This window comes from Apteryx mantelli, chromosome 5, assembly GCF_036417845.1.
Source record: "Apteryx mantelli isolate bAptMan1 chromosome 5, bAptMan1.hap1, whole genome shotgun sequence".
In the NCBI taxonomy this organism is placed as follows: Eukaryota; Metazoa; Chordata; class Aves; order Apterygiformes; family Apterygidae; genus Apteryx; species Apteryx mantelli.
In genome coordinates, this window is record NC_089982.1 from 85,652,513 (window position 1) to 85,674,717 (window position 22,205).

Sequence of the window (22,205 nt, forward strand, 5' to 3'; positions counted from 1 at the left end):
GTGGCCTGTATCCTACCTTTCCTCTCCTTTTGGGGTCTACAACTTGGACAGTTAGCTGTAGTGTTTGGATTGCAGATACTGCAGCAAGATATGCAGGTCTACCTACAGAAACCTTTTTTTTTTTTTTTTAAATAGTCTTGTTTCTATGTTTTTCTTAACAGGTGCTTTTTTCCTCTGATAAAACGCCTACCTCTTGCCCTGAAAAAGCTGAGTTATCCCCAATGCCCAATTCTTTACTTGCAACTATGATTCACCCATCTATCCTGCCCATTTACTCAGGTCACTTAACTATCTGAAACAAAATTTTCTTAACCTTACCTTTTGGATCTTTGAACCATTTCACTCTTTGGAATCGTTCTTCTCTTTTGTCTAATCAGATAGCCTAAATGCAAAGTTTTGAGATAAGAAAACAGTGAACAAGTCTACTTCTCGCAAAGAATACTATTGCAACAAACTTACTCCTTTATAAGTTATGGATTCTCATAGACAGTAATGGTAAACAATTCTAATTTTATTAGAAATATACACACCCTTAAGCATAATGCGGAAATTCATTAATTCCTCTAGAATATAAAACAGCATAACCATGAAGTACCTCTTTCAGAGAGCATGCAACTTGCATTCCTGTAGCCCTTTCTTTTCTCAGGAGGATTAAATAGCTGTTCTCGTTCACACTGCAATACACTCTGCATCCTTCTTTCCTCCATTACAAGCTTCAGATGCTTTACACGCTCTCCAGAGCGGGAGATGAAATCAGGGCGACGCAATGCAAGAGCCTCCTAAGACCAGATGATACAAAACAAAGTCTAAAATGGCCAAAACTTCCCTTTAAGGCTGGAAGAGGTTTATCAAAATATCTAACACCATTATCAAAGCATGGGGGGTAATAAAAAAACTTCAAAGCAGCATTCAGTATAAAATACAAAATCTTGCATCCTTAAGGCTGGGTAGATGCTCAGGGATCTTAACATCAAAGTACTTGTCAACAACCTGAAAATTAACTAGTTGGGGGAAAAAAAAAAAAAGAAAAAAAAGAAAAGCAGCTAAAATAATTAGCAAAAGGGACACAAACCTCTTCTCAGAAAAGCACAGTGAAGTTCAGACAAAGCTGGGCACACAGGATAAAAGGTGCAGTAATATATTATAGTCTCCTTTACTGTAAGGCAGTGGCCATGTCAGTACTGGCGCTTCAGTTTGCGGCGGAAGTAGAATTTTTGAAAGCAATCTCCTGATACGCCCGTTTGCCATGCTTCGGTTCCCATCACAGGGCCGTCTCTGAGCATATGAGCAAATATAACTGAACTTAAAGTCCAGAAGTGCACCTAGTGCACTCCAAGCCATTAAAAGGGATTCAATTCATCGAGCAGATTAGGGCTCCAAAACTCCAAAATGTATACAGCACGGATATCCGGTACTCAGCACCAACAGCTTTGCTCTACAGAGCAATTCCTGTTGGGTTACACTATTGCTAACTTAGATTTGACTTGCTGTAGATCTTTTTCAAAAGTGTTTCTGAACACTGCATTTGTATTTTTCCACGGATACTTGGAGTGAGCACACCTAAGCGGGTCTGGAGTGAGTGAGTGAGGGTGCAACACACACACACTTTGCACTATATGAATTAAATCCCATTTTAATCACACACACTATTTACATCACACAGGAATATTCCTGCACAGAAGCAAATATAACTTGAAACTACCTCAGCTGCATTCTCTCTAGTTCCTGAAGCCAGTTGATTTAAGCTCTAAAATATTAGATCAAATCATATATATTATCATACTGTGCACAGCCAGGTTACCATAAGCAAACAGGACTGACAACTTTGTTTTGTTTTTTCTTTTAAACAGGAGCGGTCTCTAACTTGTTGCCTTCCAATGATAACAAAGGTGAAATAAAATAAAAAATAAAAAAAAAAGGATCAAAAAATTGTTTCCACAAGATTCAGCATCATTCCTAAAATCACAGAGCGAACCCAGCAGCCTTACAGCGCAGCATGCCTTTACCTGTAGCGTCAGCTTCACAAACGGCTGCGGGGACCTGTTCCCAGCACCCCTTTCTGGAACCGCTGGCTGAATCACGTTGTTATGCTGCTGCTCTTGCCCGTTCTTCTCCCGGAGAGGCTCCCTCCAGGGCTTTGTGCCAGTCAGTGGTTCAAACCAAGAGGGACCAGGACCAGAAGAGGGATTGGAACAGTTTTCTTTCTTAGATTCAGATTTCGAATCCTCTGCTTGGACAAGCCAGGAAATTCCTAGTAAAGACATCACAGGAGAAAATGAAGATTTGTAGGCAATACATTTTCCTATTTTCCATCCCCATCTATGTCCCTTCATGCTCAAGATCTCGGCTAAATATGATCAGTAGCTTAATACTGCAAAAAAGACTCACTTCAGTAGTTTCACTGATTCCAGTGGGATTCTGTACCAGACACCCCTGGCAGTTTCAAAAGAGTCCCTTTGCCAAGTGTCCGAAAACCAGCAAGTCTTCACCAAACACCACTTTTGGAAAGGCACAAAATGGCTTAGTTTGCAAATTTCTCTCTTTACAGAAAGAATAGTTATTTATCAGCAATAACATACACTTAAGGAATCTTTGTGATGTCCTCAGCTCTGTGACTCTGTATAGATATTTTTGAAGGGCAAATGCTTTACATTTTCCAAGTGTTAAATATGTATACAAGAATCAGATTACTCACAGTTTACATACATATTGGGATTTGAATACATCATCCAGTACTCTGAAAAGATACTCTAAATTTTCTAAATTAAACTGGTACGAGAGAGAATGATTTGTCCCTACAACAATGATGACTAATGAAAACTTTTTAAAACATTTAATTAGTGACTTGGGGGAGTGGGAGGGGAGAGAAAAAACAACAAAAACAACAACAACAAAACACAAAACAGGCAGCAACACTTCATCATCCCAAAAATGCAACCCTAGCTAAAAGAGTGAGACAAGTCTAGTTCTTCTGGTACCACAGTCTTTTCCTCGCTCAAGTACTCCTTAAAGAATACTTGTTCTGTGAGGCCTCAGTACATGAAACAGTAAGTCAAGTTACTGAGTAGCTCTACACTCTAAGTTTAACAGAACCATTCATATATTCACGCAGCAAAACTAAGTATCTACATGATGACTATTTTATTCGTCTTTCTTTGCCTTATTCATTGCCTCCTATTTACCACCTTCACTGGTTAGGTCACATCTAACGACTAGATGGAAAATGCCATCATAAGGGAGAACTAAAAAAATCTCATTTGACATAGTGTTTTTGTTTAAAATTAATTGATTAAAAACAAAATAAAAACTGACTACACTAGTAACAGTAACTTTGTGTTCTAGCTAACCTTGATCATGTATTTTGCTGGCTGCTGTTGAGATATACGACCTTTCCAGTCTATAGAGAAGTGCTTTTTGCACTGACCTTGTGGCAAATGCAGCCTGCTCTTCATCTTTTTCTCCATGAAGAAATTGCCTGGCTGTCCCTTCTGTTTACCCTGGCCTCCTGGTACCTGATGATCTGTGACCACACCATCTGACTCTCCGACAATACCATCAACAGCATGCCAGGGTTCCCATGGCCGTGGATTTGGCTGGCTAGATCTTGGAGTTGGAAAAGTCACACCAACATCTCGAGTGTGTTTTTTAGTTGCACTGTTCACAATCTCCAAGTCTCCTGCAGTTCAAAATGAAGTAGGAACATCTTATTCTAGAGCAGCTGTGACAATATAATATATTACCCCCCCCCCCCCAAAAAAAATCATCCTTCGTCACATTTTTAATCTAAAGGAAAAAGCCCACTGCCATAGTCCTTTATCTCCAACCATGTTCAGTCTTAAACCAGTGCTTTTTACCTTAGGAGACCTGACAAAAATAAAGCATTCCTTGGAAATACTTTAACACCAGCATGTGTGACATGAATAATACAGATGACGACCTTCAATTTTTACTTTAAAATTGAAGGATGTCTTTCAAGGATGGGATACAGAAAGTCAAAATTTTTCATATTCCCACTTCAAATTCAACACAAGTTTACAGTGACCCAAGATAGTTACTATATGATAACCTGAGTAGAACTGAATGGACGTCAACCTGGTCCGCCCCAAGCAAAACAAGCATATGGGGTGGAAAGGAAGATACCAAACTTGAATCAAGTGTGCCCGTGGCTAGGAATCTAGGCAGAGGTCTGAAAAGCTGAGTTCTGACCTGCAGCTGAAAGACAACAGCAAGGTCTGCCATTATACGGCTGCCAGCGTATAGCTGTACAATTTCAACTGTAGGCTTTACTGGGTAGACTGACAGGTCCAGAAACACTCGCCTAAGACTTGGCTTTATCTCCAAAACATTGGTTTGTCCAGGGCATCAAAAATATTCAAAAGAAACATAATGCGATTTTGAAAGCAAATCGTGAAAATACTTTTCTGATGCAACTAACTCGCACGTGATATAACTTTTTTTTTTCTTCAAATGTCTGATGAATAAAACGAAACCATTACTCAACCCTATGATGGCAACTTGAGGTGTAAATGAAAGAAATGGAGTAACTGAATATTGCCATCAGAAGAAAACGACTGAATGCAGGACTGCACTGGTCAAGGATCAGCTCATGTCTTAAGTAGACTATGACATTCAAAATATTTCCAAGAAGAATATAAAACACTGTGACCACAGGCCAGCCTTCTGAAATACAAAACGCCTACAAAATATATTATTTGAGTAACAGATAAACGTCTGGCATGGAAAATAAAACAAAAACAAACAAAAAATATATATATATATTTATATATATAAATAAATAATAAAATATAGTTAGTCCACCTCTACCACTGCAATAGATTAGAAATCTAGGTTAACAAAACTTACAAGCGAGCAAGAAAACTGGCTAGTACTCAAGGAGGCAAAGAAAGGAAAGGCAATGGTTCATTTTAATTACAACGTAACATTACCGTAAAACACATTAGGAAGTGAATTAGAAGAATGCTGAGTATACATACTCATCACTAAAAATATACAACAGACTTTGGAGAAAGGTTTCCAGAGAGATGAAAGGCAGAAGAAAACACATGCAAGTCAGGTCTGGAGCCCAAAACTCACCTGCCTGGATACCTTTGTTTAACATCCGTATCCGTCGCTTGTTACTAAGAGCAGAGCTTGGTCCCCAAGAACTAGTGCTGGTAGAAGCCGAGTCTGAAGAAACGGAAGCTGCCTTCTAGAAAAAACATGAGAAAGAACAGAAATTCCTGAAAATGCAACTGAAATGAGCAAAAAGTGGGTTCCAAACAGCAAGAAAATCAACATCATCGTTCTTTACTTGCAGTACCTTGACTCCAACGTTATTCAGGTATTTAGCACAGGCTGATCGGTATTTCTTACTGATATTCCACACGACAGCCAGCCTTGACTTTGTATCCTCACGCGCCAACTCACTTCCAGCACCCAATCCTAGTAAGAAGAGTGCACGGATTCTGTAGACAAGAGCTACCCTGCGATCAGCTTTTGCGAGGTGCTGAGCATCCCCCACAGTTCATGGGACAATATGGACTGTCAAGACAGACTCTTATAAAAACCCATCGCTGTAGCAAGATCATCTGTTGGCTGCGCTTTTGTGAAAGACTGCGAAGTTTAAAACATCTGTGCTTTCGGAAGAGGGAGAATAAACATCTAACCTAAATCCAGTCTTGCTATCCTCTCAAATCAAAAGCATCTAAAAGGTTGCTGGGTTATCGGAGGGAGAGACCGGCTGGCAGGACTAATGCGTTGCTTTTAGTTCACCACGAACTTGAGTTCTGCGCCATCGGCATGAAAAAACAAAGTCCTTTCAAAACACGCCAAGTTCTCTCACTATTTGTAATCCTCACTACACAAAGTTCACTAGGTAGAGAAAATTAAACTCAATAAAAATGAGAAATAGCAGCCACACGGTAAGAGCACGACTCCGGCAAAATGCTAGTTTCACATCTTCACCTTTCATACAAACCTAAGTTCCCGTTGCAGAGAGTAGACAGCACGACTTTGTTAAATTAAATGTTATGAGATGTAATAACTTTACAGCCACTTAAAATGTAATCTATTCTGTCTGCAAGCGTAATGCATCCAGTCCACCAGCTTTGCTTCTCGGTACAGAGAATGTCAGCACTCCATTAACGGCAATGAACTGCCAGCACTTGCCAGCGCTTCCCCAGGCTTCGAATCAGTGCCACACGGCGCGGCGTAGACCAATTCCTGCAACACCGCCGAACTGCATTTTTAATTACGAAACTGCTTCTCCTCCTCCCATCATAGCAATTAGCATCCTATTAGTAACTCATAAAGCAAGCAATGATGGAAACGAACAGAGGCTTTTTTATTACCTTTTTATCGAGCCTCTGCTATTACCACTTCAACGCGAAACAATCTCATTTCAACATTAAAGAGAGGTAATTTTTATTCTCAAACTTACTGCCATTAACTGTTTTTCAGTTTTATTAAAAAAGTGCAGTGCGCTAGACGGATGTAATAGATATGTATCTTCTATCAGAGGAGAGAAGCAAATTTGAACCCATGCACTCAGGAGAAGGGAAGACGGAAGATAAAGCAAGGAAAAACCAGATAACCCATTTACACGCACATGCATATCAGCAGTCAAACAAAAATAAATATAAGCAGCCATTCGGTACTGAATATTGACAGCATATTTCTATTTGGACTAGAATATTCAGTGCGATGCTTTCACAGCCCTTCAGTAGTTAAATAGCACAACCTTTAGCTTTGTACCTGCTAGCAGATGGCAGTGCGAAGAGTGCTTTCGAAATAACATAAACTGGAATAGATTAAAACCTCTTCTGGGATGGGTCCAGCAGCTATAAATAAAAGCTGTAATCAAGTTTTCTGGAAGCAGAGCTGACAATAGGCTCTCATTAAAAACTGAGCTACAAAATGCAACAGTCCCATAACTTCGGCAGCATGAAGGATTTGCACAGTATTTTCTCTAGGAGCAGAGCTCCTGCTATAAATAAATCCGTCTTTGAACCATAGGTATTTGCAAATAAAAAAAAAATCTGGATTTCTGTTCTCCCAAGCATCACAGAAATTATCAATGTTATGATCTTAAAATGAAGTCTGGCATTTTTGCCACTGACTTTTTCTCATCCATATTTGAGGTGGATGACGTGTCTCTTAACATGTTAAAAAGAAAACAAACAAAAAATCACAGCAGATGAGTACTACTTTCCAAAAGCCATACAGGTTCAAAGCAACGTCTAGCATTAGGAACAGCAAAATTTTATTCCAGTACAAGAAATACTGGGATATGCTGTCTCATAGGTGATTTTAAAAGGCAAAATGACAAGAGGTTGTTTCTCCAAGGCCTAGATAGACATTGCAAGGTTAGCAATAAGTGGAAAAAGGAATAAAATAATCTCCTAAATAATATAATCATGCAAGAAATGTAGGATCCCAATGCCATATTTAGAGGGTCACTGTTTCAATTAGTTGTCCTGATGTTGTAGACAGTGTATGGGTTTGGGGGGGTTTTTTTGTTTTTTTTTTTAAAGTATTAGCCTTGAAAAGGCCTGTTTTTTTCCCCTAGGCAATCATTCACAATCATTCAGTAAGTTGCTTGGCACAAACACTGAATTTTAGTTGTTTCTATAAAAAAAAAAAAACTAACTTGTTTCAGTGAAGTATGAACATCCATTAGTAATGATGGCACTACCACTTCTAGGAAAAACGCCAAAACTTTGTAACTTCTTATTGTGAGCCTCAAATCCATGCCATGGTCCCCTCTTCAGGAAATTAATCTTCATTTACCAGCACCGTCTTCAGGATTGCTAAAAACCAGAACCTTTACGTAACCAGAAGTCAGAGACAGGAGGATCTTGCTTCCCAAGACTACCTCCCCGACAAATAAAGAGGAAAAAAAGACAAATATGAACAAAGGGAAAGGAAGCAGCGTTGATGATGTAAGAGATTTCGATCTCCTCCTTATAGCTGGAAAGGCAAAGAGCCTGGTTTGCTTTTGAGCTACTTGGATCAAAGACATAAGCCTACCATAGAAACAACATTCTCTGGGAAACGTTAATCGTTCTCCGAATAACAAACTCTACTATACACAACTTAAGAGTACCTGTAAAAGATTAGCTGAAGTTGTCTTTTGGTCTAACTGGTCACATACCTGGATCTCTTTCCTTTTCCTCTGTCTCTCAGAAGTCACCTTAGGATATTCTACACCCATCGCTTTGCTGCTCCACTTGTACCACTTTTCAGAGCGATTTTTCTGCTGACTGATGGTACAATAAAGTTGGGACAGTCTTGGCGACACACGCACTCTTTCATGCCCAAAAGCCCTGATCAGCCTGGCAGTGTCAATGGTGGAAATGGAACTGCTCACCTCAGTCTGAGTAGCAGTTTCCATTTCTGTTTGGGTCACCACGTCAGATTCAGAGGTGGTGGAACTGATCACAGTGCCACGATCTTTACTAAGCCTTGTCTCTGAGGAAGCGTCACTAAGAGTTTCCAAGTACTGCTGGTGCTCCAAAATTTTATTCATGTGACAGATAGTCTTCTCTCTTGCCCTATTTTTTCTGAACTCAGCAAGGCTATTTTTATCATGGTTGATATGTGGTCTTTCTTCACCATGTGCTGCATTAGGCTCTAAGATATTTTCACACGTGTTCTCTTCCTGAAGCCTTATTTTCTTCTGCTCTCTTCCCTTAATTTTCTTTTCGAAAATATTCTTTTCAGGTTTTGTAGGCATTAGCGTATGCTTAATGGGATTCTGAAGGACCCTAGCCAACCGATCAAGGCGTTCAACAAGGGATAGCTCACCGTCACTCCTAAAATCATGGCGCTGGTGTCTCTTCTGGCGCTCCAAAAACTTAGTCCAGAGCTCATCTAAGCTACCAGTGGAATGAGTTCTCCGTTTCACCGACAGGTCTGTCTCCAGATTCTCGTTGAAGCCAGTCATTTGGCTGCATGGTAAAGGGTAACTTCTAGCCTCCTTTTGTTCTGCTTCTCTTCTACCATGTAGAAATAGCTCCTTCCCTGAGGTTTCATTCCCCAAAGATGTGCTAATTCTTATATCCTCATTCTTGCTGTAATCTGCTTCTGCAGTTAGTGGAAAGAATTCATTTTCACCACCCTTCCTATGACGAGCAGAGAAAAGACGTTGATCATGATCTGCGTTTTTCCAGCTCTGGAAGAAAGCATTTGAGGAAGGTCTAGCATGTCCAGTGTCAGAATACTCCTCTGATGGCTCACCGTTAGACATGAAGTAGCTGTCATACATAGGCATTGGAGGATGAAGATAGAACTGTGCTGATTTGAAGACGGAATGAGTGGTTTTTACAGGTTTCAAATGTTCTGTGCATTCTAGAAAAAGAAAAAAAAATTTAGTTTTCTGTTCCCTTATATATAAGCAAGTAGCAAACAGCAAATCTTAAACAGGGCAATATTCGTCTTAAGATTCCCCAACCACTTAAATAGATTAAAAACAGGAATCATTTTCCCCTTTCCTGAAATGCAATTATCTTTGGAATGAAGTCTCAGCATTATTAACAGTGCATGAATAATATTTTCCATCATTTGCAACATGCACTCCAAGAAAAGACTGTATCCTACTGGATCTGAAGAAGGAACCCAGATATGCTGTATGTAATTACTCAGGCTAGAATTTGGACAAGGTCTTTGTTTCTATTTATGGAAAGTCAATAACAGGCAGCCACAACTCCATTTGCCTCTCTTCAGACAAATGTCCTGGGAGCACCAATGCCCCTTAGTACTATGCCAGAACGTTACTTGTTAACTAACTCAAAAAAGCACTACATATGTAAGACAACGAATACCATTTCCTGCACAATTCCTAGAAGGATCTCTAATAGCATACTGGCAAGACCCAACCCTGCTTCACTTTTAGGATCAGACGAAACAGCTTAGCTGAAAGTAGCAGTGAAATCCTTCCAGAAAATGCTACTACCTGAAACTACACAAGATGATATACAGAAACCTAATTACAAACTAATTTGTAATAGGCATGCATTAAGTACAAACGTAGCATGTGCTAGCAGGAGTATACTCTAAAATCATTTTATAGAATCATTTACAATATACGTTTCATGTTATGTTCTTTGTATAATGGACTTAATTGTATAAAGATCCATAAATGCTGAAAGTAGAATTATAGCCATTAGCGCCAGAAGGACTTCCCAAGTCTCTATACTTATTGCAAGCTATCCTTCTCCTATGCCATTTTACTCAACAGGTAGTTTAAAGATACATTATAAAATAGTAATAGCCTTAATCTAAATAAAAAAGTGACTACAAAATAGTACAGTCCATTTACTAATGGTAACAACGACTAGGTAATGGGGAGCTGTCAGCAAGTGCCTATCAAGCTCCATTAACGGCATGGATCACATTCAAATCGTTTTTTCCCTAGCTTTGCAACATTCCCCCCATTTTTTTTTTCTTCAAACAGCCTTCTCTTGTTTTGCTCCAAGACTGTGATCTGCTGATAAAGACAGAACTAGCAATCACTTTTTTTTTTTTTTTTTTGAGCTAGCTTTGCCATTGATTCAGCCAAAAGGGTGGTGAGCAAGTCCCACCACCACGCCTCTCCCTGTCCCACCGAGGAAAACCCCTCCCGCCCTCCTCAAGAATCACAGGTGAAGTTGCTATTTATAAAACCTCCAGCTCCCCGTGGGAAAATATGATGCAAGAGAAGCACAAGAAGGGTTGCTATACAATCGTGTCAACTCATTCTGTTAACACCGCTTCATAAAACTTGCTTTTAATTTGTCACTGGTTTTCCTTATATTTTATGCATACCTTCCCTTCCCCGTCTCAACAGGGGCACTTCAGTGTCACGTCAAGATTATGAATAGCACCTCCAGTTCAGAGTTAATGAGACTGGGTCTGGAGGAATTTGTCTTTGCATACAAGGTCAATGTTTATACACCCATGCAAGAAGATTCCTCCACATCCTCCCGACTAATGAGATTGGGCTTGGGAATGCTATGCAGAATTTTTGCTATTTCTGTATTTTAATAAAATTACCAACAAAATGGAAGAAAAGCAAACAGGGAAAAAAAATAAAAATAAGCTTCTATAAAGAAACATTTTTAAAAAAATACATAACTTGCATAATTTTAAGCTCTAGACAAGCTCTGTGGGTAGAGGCAATCTTTTATTAGACCAGCTAAAAATATAGTTGGAGAAGTCAGAGAAGATTTTAGACATGCAAGCCTGGTCTTTCTTCAGAGAGCTTGTTTAACCTTCCAACTATACTGGCTGGTCTAACAAAAGATTATCTCCACTTACAAGTCTTGCCTTCCCTGTGACTTTAGACCATCACAGCTACAGAAGGACATAATTAGATAATTTTATATCAACACTTGTGTTCTTGTTGCATTTTTATCAGGGCATTCAGACAGACAAGTATCTATCAATCTCTACTCCAACGTGGTATTTTGTTTCTTATCCCAGATTCTTGTTTTAAGAGCTCATTTCTATACATGCACTTTCTTTACCTCTACCACGACCCAAACATTCTGTTTTGTTTACCCGCAGCAAATTAAGAAAACCATTTTTATCTTTCTCTTCTTGTTTCTGTACCCTTACATTTTATAAATGTTCACAGAGAATTATTTCTTCTATAAGAAAAACTATGTTAAGACAATATTGTCTTTACTGTTGCACTAATTCAACCATTGATCCCATGTACACTTATTGAAAAAGTAAAACAAAGTAATGTAAAGTTCAGTCTGTCTTATGCAATCAAACATTTTAAATTATCTTCTGGGAATATCCAAAATGTAATCTCTATTCTGAAGAGAAAAGCTTCAAAGAAAATCCCTTCTAAAGTGAAGAACTGAAGTCATCAAAAGGTATCCCTATGGATACATCAGCACAGTTCCACGAAGTGACCTTACCCCGGGCATGTTGAGCTGTCTGCTTAAAAAGGACAACAATAATCACACTGAAGTACTCCACAAAAACCCATTCCATTAAGCATCTTCATACAGCAAGTTTAGGTGATGTTAAGAAAAATAAATGGGCTCCAGAGAAACTGTATATGTGACTGCCTAGAGGAGAATGGGAACTCCTGATTCAGAATCCATTATGCTGTTCGCATTTTTCTGGTCCCATCTCTCATTAATAGCCATAATTACATTACCTCCTTGCAGTTTGCTCACTCTTTGTTCAATATAGCACATATTTCAAAATACTGTACTGCGCAATAAACATCTTTCTAGATGCAGTTATTAATTCCACATGGGAGATGGCAACCACTCAGCAGTTTCCTACTTACAGTTACTTCTGCTCAGGAACAGGACAACGCAATTCTCCCCAACCCTAACAAAAATCCTCGTTCCTGCTCAGATTAAAGGGAGTTTATCAGCCACTCAGAAGTGCAGAATGAGGCTTAAGACTGTCCATCAGAAGTAGTTTCAGCTACACCTTGAGATACAGTGTCAAAATTATCAGCTATCTCAGTATAATTTTATTTTGACAGCAAAAGGCAACATTGCCTTAAAGAAGGCTACTGGCGTAGTAAAACCTGACCTTCACCCCTCAAAAATACCATCCAGCAAGGTTAATGGAGGGGAAGAGATACATCAGTCAAATCAAATGAAGACTCAGGTAAAATATCAACATTACAGAGATACACTGATACCTTGTGATGCCATGTAAGGTATCTGTGGGCAACAACACAAACCCTATCAAATAAATGGAGCCATCCCACCTACTTTCGTTTATCATGAGACTTCTGTCATTTTCTACATTTGCATCATTTTCTACACTTAAAGAAGACTTTGCACTTCACAAACTTAATACTGAGTGCCTCAAAACATCTTACAAAGGCTCTGCTAAGTGTCAGAGTCCCTAGAATGCTAGCAAGTACTAACGCCTAGGTATTTTAGGGTTAGGGGGGAGCAGAAAGGAGGGGAAGAGAGAAAAATAAGAGTCAAATTTAGTATCTTCAGGCAGAGTATCAGCAACATCGTGAGACCATAAGTCGCAGATCCTAAAATCTAGTTTTTCTGCTCTATTTTCTTTCAAGCATATGAAAATGCATGTAAAACTGAACACACACTTTAACTACCTGGGGCAACCTCCAGTGGTATCATTTTCTCCTCAGTCCAGGCTAGCTTGGGCTTGGCCCTCTTACTATAGATTCCTTCTTTATGCTTAGTAGCTGTACTGTCTGGAGGATTATCGTCCCTTAAACCAAGTACATCTGCGGGAAACCTTGGAGGAATAGCATCATTTGATCCTGCAGAAAAAGAAAGCAATAGTTACACGTAAAAAGAGGAAGCAGGAAAGATAGGTACACAAATTTCACAAAGACAGTGTCCGAAAGAAAGCTTAATATTCAACTATTAATAACAGTATATTCACCAACCAACAATCATGATCACTAGTGAGCGATTCTAATGACTAACAGCAGGAGATGCTGACTTTACCTTTTCTACTAATAAGCACAGAAGACAACAATAAAATTAGCATTAGACAAATCAGCTAGGGAGCCAGACACAGGACTCGGAAAGTCCAGACTCCCTTCTGCTCACATTAGAATTCCAGACATTTTCACTGACTGATGTAAATAGCTATTTTCTGAACTCAGAACAGCAATGGAGAAAACTGGGAGACTAGAGCAGATCCGTTTAACCCCTAAACAAGAATTCTAGAGAATAATGGCAGAGCTCCCTCAGCATTATATCTCTGTCTCCTAACGGTTAGAAACCTAAAATGGCACCTAACTGATTTATCATCCTTGTCAACACCGCCTGGTTACATTTAGCAGACTTAACTATCTCCTTCAGCTACTGCTCATGAACTGAGAATCCTAGCTGCAGCAGGGAGTTTAAAAACTAAATTTTTTAGTTCTGCTGTACATTTTCTAGAACCTTGAGCTGTCTCATCCATATATTATATCTTTACATTTGGCACCATATTTCCTGCAAAATGTCACAGACAAATCACATTCATGTCTCTCATTTTAACTGTATTGCAACAGAGAGACTGGAAAAAGGCAATGAGCACAGACACATAAATAATTACAAGCACAATTTGTGGCTCTAACGACTAACCTGTGCACTTCCTGTAACTCTTACATCAACCTACACCCCTGGGGCACATTTGTTAGGAACTGGACATCTCTGTATCATGAGTTTTGTCTACAAATAACTGCGGATGTCAAAAAGCTCTGATTGAAAACAACCTGAAAATAAGACCTATAATGCTTAAGTGATTGAAAGAATCACAGATCATCCTTTCCTCCACTTAATGAGAAAAGCTTTTTATTGGGGAGCGGGGGGGGGGGAGGTTAATGTGTATTTGAAACCGCAGTTACGAATTACATTGTTTAGAGAAAGCAACTTTCTACACTGGAATCACCTAATATGGGGCTGAAATTCAGTACTGAGAAAGCTATTATCTGAAATTCACGTTACATTATGCAAATGCTTCAGAACACACCAAATAAAAAAGCAAGAATGTGGTAGAAAGTAATAGCAAGCAGTGAACTGAAGGGAAGGAGAACTCGCAGGGATATGAAAGAATCCAAACGGAATAGTAATTCCCAGTGAAAAGGTAAAGAATTACCAAGCTGTAAGACATTCTGAGCCTTGCTTTTTTCCCCACTGCCAACAAAATGAGGTACTAAACTCACCTTCATCAAAGAAAGATTCTTAGATCTTCACGTTATAGAGTGGTGTGAACATCAGTGCACTTAATCTAAACTGGTAGGACAGAACAGCTCTGAGCTCAGCTGAGACAATTCTGGATATGAAATGCGTGTATTTAGACATCATTCTGCATTCAAAGAGCGAAGATATCTAAGTACCTGAGTGAGAGCTCTCAACAGTCATTTCTGATGCAACCGGAGACGTTTTGGATCCTGCCTTTGGATAAGGAACATAATACATCTCCGTACTTCCAGAAGGTTTATACGGCAGCAATAATGGTTGACCTGCAGGAATGGAAGGCAAAGCAATTACCAGAAATAAGGCTTTAATCCTTTAATGCAACAGAAGATAAAGGTAACAGATCAGGACCCAAAGAGGCTGCAGATGATGTTCTCTGGGGTAAACCTAGAGAAATACAATTTAATTTTCCTACAGAATATGCTAATTAATAATTATTTAATGAACATTAATATTAATATTATTAATATTAATGAACATTAGAAGGTTGACCACCAATCAGCTAGATAACATAGCCTAACTCACCTATAATTTTCAAAGATCAATATTAGATTTGTAACTAGGGTGACATACACTGACTTAAATTTAGCTCACATGCCTACATAGCTACACAGTTGATCCGTGTTTAATGAAATCATTTTAAATTATCATGAACATCTGTCTCTCAAGTCAATAAATACAGCATGCTGTTATGACAGAACGCCAGTGAATGTTTCTGTTTCCAAAGGAGAAAAGGACCAGAACGTTAGCTGGCTTCTAATAGCGAAGACAACAGGTCATCAGGTAGATGAAATATTTTCACACTCCAATACAACGAAAGAATCTGTTCTCTCAATTCATGCTATTTTAAACACCTCTATAAAACATCAGCATGGGACACAACTGTGCAACACGTGCATTCCTCCGACCAACAGAATTAAAGAGTCCTGTATTTTTAATTTTATTCTAATGATAATACTGATGTGCATATTCGCTCTTAATACTTGAGCAAACAAATTACCTTCACTACAGAGCAAATGAATAATCAGATAAGTCTCTTGGTAGCCCATAAGCAATTAACCAAATCAAATTATCTAGAAATTAGGTCAGAAAATTTTTTTGAACCAGACCTGTACACAACAAATTCAGTCCCATATGAACCTGAATTGAACCACAACCTTTTGGTACAGCTCTCTACCCACAAGACAGTAAAGCCCAAGGCTTTTTTCCTATGAGCAACCTTAAGTATCAATAGGAAAATTATATCAAGAATGTTACTTTTGCAAAAAAACTAAAGAAGACAAACAAACAAAAACCCTTCTCCCCCCCCATAAATATCTCAGAATGAAATAGATGAAAGACTAAATATACATAGAAGATGTTTTAATTTGCTCACCACCCTGCCTTGGAAGAGAAGAAATCCTGTTAAGGGATGAAGTTGTACAACTGGAGACTTCATGTGCTTTCTGGAGAGACGATTGCTGGATAGTATTTTCACTGTCTTGTGAATTAACATAAATTTCTGCTGAAAATGTTGTTTTTTCAGGACTTTCTGTCGTTATCTGAGTGGTAGCATCAGACGTCGTTTTCCCGTTTTTTTCAGAAACTACAGAGTTGAAGTTATGCTTCAGACGACATCCCCCTGAATCCACAACGGTGGCCTGTGGTCCCTCGCAGCTGTGCTGAGGCAGAGGTTTTAGCTCTTGCCCTGCTGTGCTTGGAACAGAGGAAAGCACAAGGCAGGAATCTGCTGAGGAAGATCCTTGATCTGCTGGAATAGGGCCAGTAGTTGATAATTTAGAAGCAGCTAATAAAATTTCTGGAGTTTTTGAAGACACGGGTTGAGTATTAACTTCAAGCTTATTCCCCAATCTCTTCTCATTTTCAGTATTCAAGTCAATGCACAGCTCTGAGCTATTACACTTTGGGGAAAGAGTTATATGGACACAAGACAGTACTTTCTTAGTTGGTGATGAAGGATATACAGACGTAGAGGATAAAACCTGATTTGGAGATGAATGGCAAGACACACTGATTTGCTCTCTAGCAACCTCTTTCTGAATGAGAGAGACTTTATCAGAAGGACTTTTTTTCTCTTTTTCTAACAAATTAACATGGTCCTTCAGCAAATCAGTTTCTACAGAGGGACTCGGTCCTTCTAAATTCTCATAAAATTGTATGCGTCTGGGTGAGCTGCTCTTTCCCTGATAGTAAGAGCTTGCAGAATGGGGTTCATGAAGTCTATTCATATCTTGACTAAATCTTACATCACAGTCTATGCTCAGGAGTCTGGCACTATGTCTGCCTGATTCTGTTGCATCTTGAGGCAGAACCTCCTCAAATTTTTTTGCAGTACAGGTCTGTTCTTCATCACCGTGGATGCTTACAGAGCCCCGATCTGACAGAAAATCGTCTTGATAAGCTCCAGTTCTGCTACTGTCAGCAGAAACATGATGAAACCTGTCTTTGTCAGCAGTAAATGTAATCTCATTAGACAGTGAACCAGCAAGCACTGGATTTGAAGGAGGACAGATCTTAGACCTTTCCCAATGTTTTTTACTATGGCCTTGCTCCTCAGTACTAGCAGAGCCAATCTCCAAAGGCATTATCCTATCAAGATCATCTCCAGTAAGGCTCCTGCTAAGTACCATGGAATTCAACAGTGATTGAGAACGTTTTCGGGATGAAAAGGTGATAGAAGTAATTTGCTTAGTCATTTCTTCAGAAGACTTTTCCACAGACAGCTTCTTCTGAGCTGGAAAATCCATTTCCTCCATCTGTATATCAGAAGCAGCTGGAAATCTCATTTCATGCGTGTCCCATTCTTTCTGCAATGGTGTATGAAGTTCAATGCTGGCATCGGAATGACTAGCTGCAACTGTCTGATACTGGCTGCAGACAGGTGTTCGAACAGTATTCAAAGGTTTAAACTGCGTATTCTTCAGCAGGCAGTAATCAGAAGGATCAGCCCTATAAATTGGCGTGACTTGTTGTAAGCTTGACTCTAAAAGCTCCTTCGTCCTGAAGACTTGTGCACGGCTGTCAACATGAAAAGAATTGTTGCTTGAAGCTCTGGAGCGCTCTATGTCCTGTTCCCGATTATGGCTATACTCGGAAGCAGCTTCCAAGGCACATCCCCTTGGATTCTAAAAAACACAGAAGAATTCTCATAGGTTATGCAGACAGTTTTCTACCTCCATCAAAATCAGATTTTAAGAATTCAGAGACTAACACTGTTAATAATCAGGAGTCTGCCATTACGAATGAGAACACACTTTCTCTGGAACTCATCTGTTAATGCAACTAATTAAAAACTTATCGTCGTAAGTGCCAGCAAATTAGCTAATATGGTTCCGATGCTATAACAAACAGCAGCAGTGACATTTATAATAGAATCTTTTGGTTATGTTTTGTGAGCTATAAAGTGAATAATTCTCCATCAGGTAGGCTGATTAAGATGTAAATACTTCAAAACATTACTCCACTCACAGGAAAACAAGCACAGAACTTTCTACCTTTCCCTCAGTTTGCTTCATACACAGCTGGACCTTGTCATAAACCTCGTTCATGATGTACTAGGAATAATGCCTACCTTTCGAATGCACATATGTCCACTACCTAAGTTCAAAGTGATTCAGACACCCCCCACAGCTTTGTAGCTTCAAAGATAATTTTTTAAATCAAACAGCCAATTAGCCACATACAATCACAGAAACATTTAGGTTGGAAGAGACTTCTGGAGGTCTCTAGTCCAACTTCCTGCTCAGAGCGGGGCTAACTTCAACATTAGAACAGGTTGCTCAGGAGAGTCCTTGCCTCATCAAGTTTCAAATATCTCCAAGGACAGAGATATTATATACAACTTAAATAATGCTTATGATCCTTAAATTACCGGTGAAAGGCATCCTTTCGTAGTTCTACGCAAAAAAGAAAAACATGTTTAAGAAGAAAAGCAAGAAAGCTGTTCTTTAAAAAGCAATGAGAAAACATTTAACTAGAAAAGCTTTAATTCTCCATAATTAATATTTCTTTTTTCACTAAAACAAGTATACCAATGTCCCTCAGGCATGAGCTGCAACAAGTCTTCTTATGGCCACTGCCCACTGCTGACAATAATTAAAATATGAGTGAAAATAATCAAAGCTTTGATTTACTCTTTAAGGCAAACAATAACTTGAAAACATTTCCAATTTTCATGTGCAGTTTATTTTCATTCTCTTAACAAGAGAGATACATTTTTTCCCACAGAAATATTTTTTTGTTTTGGAAGGCTGCTGAAACTGCTGGGTAAGGAAAAGACAGACTGAATTACTAGAAACAGATGAGACTAATCCAAACAAAAGAAGTCCATAAATACACTGCCGATTGTCTTTGTTCACAAAATCTTGGGCTAAGTTATATTTACACCTTCATCTGACCATGAAAATTGTCCCATAATTATATCACACCTCAATACCAGCTATATTTAGGAGCAACTATATTTAGCAATCTATTATTTGACTACCAGTATTTAAGCATCTCCGGCACATATTTTACAGTTGCACAATTGCATAACATGTTGAGTCCTAAATTACTTGTCTATGCGAAACTAACAATTTACTTTAGCACTAACTTCTGCCCTTGTGTCTTTGCTTGATTTTACTGACTGTCGCTGTTCTCAGCATACTTTCCAGTCTTCATTGCTTCATCTTCTCTCCTTACCTCAAGCCCCATCATCACCATCAAAAAAATCCCAACAGCAGCAATCAACAAAAACTTGTCTTAGTAGGTAAACAAAATCAAAGCAACATGTGTTACAGTCCCTCAGCAGAATCGGAAGGAAAAAACCACCCTACTCCCTGAGCAGACACTTCTCATCGGATGGTGTTGCCTTTCAGCTGCCTATTAATGAGGCAGACTACTGACACTGAAGTTAATGGCAAAATTCCCTCTAGGATATGCTCCTCAGTTCCAGTCCCAGCTCTAAAGGAACCTGCACCTTCTTCTGTGGTCTCAGAATGAAATCTGATTTCTCCATGCACCTTTTACAGACAAAGCACTAGATAATCTATACGGAGTTAAAAGGTTTGAAGGGTTCAGCAAACAGCTCTAGCTGCTTGCCAAAACAAAGTAGAAATAAACACATGTCTAAATACATCAGGAAAGCTTTAATATTCCATATCCTCCTTTCCTTTCTCATTACAAACAGCAAAGACTAACAAGAAACATTCATTATGGATTGGGGGTGAATGAGTGCAGAGATTTACTGAGATCGACAAGAAAGACAACCAAAACTTGATCCTCTGTGACCGGCTCACCCCCCTTTTCCCCTACTTTCTGTGCTCGCCTGTGCACGTGGGGGGGTCAAGGGGTGGGCTGCGACCTTTGTTTCCAAGATCTTCCTCATTACAGCAGAAGCTCCAAACACAGAGTTATTCTTTGCAGCATCTTACCTGACTGGTGTAAGAGAAGACAGCCTTGAAGGAAAGAAGTGCAAAGTGCCTCTAGACTAAAGATCACACTGCAAACAACTGAACAAAACATCACGCTCCCAGAAGCATGCAGAAAACCTATTAGTCTAAGAGCAAAGAGATAAAGCCTTGCAAGTACGACTAGAAAAGCTTAAGTTACCATCCCCAGTAATTTGTCACCATCAGCATTGATCAAAAAAATGCGACAGACTTTGCCCTGAAGCAAATTAGGGCAACTACTTACCTGATCTGCTAACACCGCTCATCTGTGGATGGCAACGCCCTCAAGATGAGAGGCAGTAACAAAACGACTGAGACTCCAACTGCTGAAAGCAGCTGAAGCAATTCTAAGTGAACATTTATCCACGCTGAGATCCCCCTCACTTAAGTAGATATGCACTAACTAAAACAGATATCATACTTAGCTCCACTGCTGACACAAAATATCAAATCACATTTCACACAACATGCTAGATAGCAGCTCTTTCTTACATCGTTTCACCCCATCTCTTTTAGACTGGTCGGGTGAGGGCCAGAGGTAGTATCATTGCTAGCAAACGCTGGAACAGACAAGACAAAGACAAATAGTTTCATCAGCATCCAAAATCAGAGTTCATGCTAATGTATGTGAAATTATAGGCCACTAGGCTTCTTCGGAGAGAATTTCACAAGCATGGATATCATTCTATTAGTTTATCAGTATCTGCACTTCCTTACTTTAATTTAGCATCATTAAAAATCACATTTTCTTTGATGTGCAGAGAACATCTGAAATAAATGCACTGCCATGAAAAGGGTCCAGATGAACTTATTGTAATTAAAAAAAAAAAAAAAAAAAAAAACTATGCAGTGTTTTTGGTGTAAACCACATAATAAAAACAAATATTCTGCAAATTAAAAATAAACACTTCATAGATTAAAAATAAATATGCTGCAAAAGTTTTTTCCATCCCTTCTGCATCCAACATGTCATTAGCAGTAAACCATTTCAGCAAGGCTTAGATTTTTCTTCCAAAAGAGAACTCTTCTGTGGCTTTATCTATTTTAAGGAAGTTACTTGGGTTCCTGTATTTCCTACAGCTAAGGTAAATAATAAGGGGCTGTGGAAGTGTGCAAGGAGATGTGGCAGTCCCGTACCAGAGTAGGTGAGCTCCTGAGAGGATCCCTTCCCCAAACCAGGTACCTGTTCCATTGCCCAATAAAATTAGACAGCGACTTCTACAACAGATAGCAAGCACAGAAGCTCATCTTCCCAAGCCTTTCACACGTTTTATTGTGCTCATTATGCGTCGCCTTTCCAAAAAAAGTCCTTTATAGCATATGATCCACAAGAGATGGCAGTGTAACTTTACAGCTACAACTTGGTGAACTTCCTGAAAAAATTACCAAGCATGAGGAGTGGAAGAACACAGCGCTCTGTATACAAAGGGGGAACGCTCCTTGGCAAGTGTAAAGATACCCTGCCTGCGTTCTTACGGATTCCCAGTCGCTAAATGATGCCATAGCACAATAAGGTCTCCAGTTTAGATGGAAAACTGATGCGTTTGAGAAATGTGTTGAAATTTCACTTATGTTCAATAGCAACTAGAAAACCTTCAGTCTTAACTGGGGGACCAAAATAAACACACGTACCCAAACAGCACGGGAAGAAGGCTAATTTTGAAAGACAGCACTCCTGGAACAGAATGTTGTCTAAGCATCTCTTGGCTTCTCCCAGTTTCTTATTCTGGAAATTCTTTTATCTGGAAAGACCCTAACAGTTTAGGCAGAAGAAGAGTAACCAGGCTGACTTCTGAAGACCAAGACTAATGCTTGATATGCTTTTCTTAAAAATCCCAATGAACTTCCTGATGTTCTATTGCTCTTTGTGACTGAAGAGCATCACCCATCCTAGCGTTAAACTTCTCAAGCCCATCGAAAGAATAAGTATTGCCAACTTACCTGCTTAGGTTAAAACCAGACCTCTACAGCCACAGATGCTGAATATTATCCATCAAAAAAGCAACATATTTACAGGCATGTCTTGACAACCGCCTGCCTCCCCTTTACCACAAACAATATTCTAACAGCAAGTTTATAGAAGAGTGCCATC

The 22,205-nt window shown here is 39.2% G+C and overlaps 1 protein-coding gene across 1 annotated transcript in view; it reads right to left on the minus strand.

The window, feature by feature from the left end:
• ALMS1 (ALMS1 centrosome and basal body associated protein) overlaps positions 1 to 22,205 on the minus strand; it is a 31,707-nt gene that overhangs the window by 4,056 nt on the left and 5,446 nt on the right. Inside the window, exons 3-11 of the mRNA XM_013958813.2 lie at positions 16,060 to 17,809; positions 14,825 to 14,950; positions 13,082 to 13,252; positions 8,153 to 9,348; positions 5,095 to 5,209; positions 3,425 to 3,676; positions 2,007 to 2,251; positions 596 to 779; positions 319 to 382 (exon numbers count right to left, since the gene is read on the minus strand). Of these exons, the coding sequence (XP_013814267.2) occupies positions 319 to 382; positions 596 to 779; positions 2,007 to 2,251; positions 3,425 to 3,676; positions 5,095 to 5,209; positions 8,153 to 9,348; positions 13,082 to 13,252; positions 14,825 to 14,950; positions 16,060 to 17,809 (4,103 nt within the window). The remainder of the gene's footprint in view (positions 1 to 318; positions 383 to 595; positions 780 to 2,006; positions 2,252 to 3,424; positions 3,677 to 5,094; positions 5,210 to 8,152; positions 9,349 to 13,081; positions 13,253 to 14,824; positions 14,951 to 16,059; positions 17,810 to 22,205) is intronic.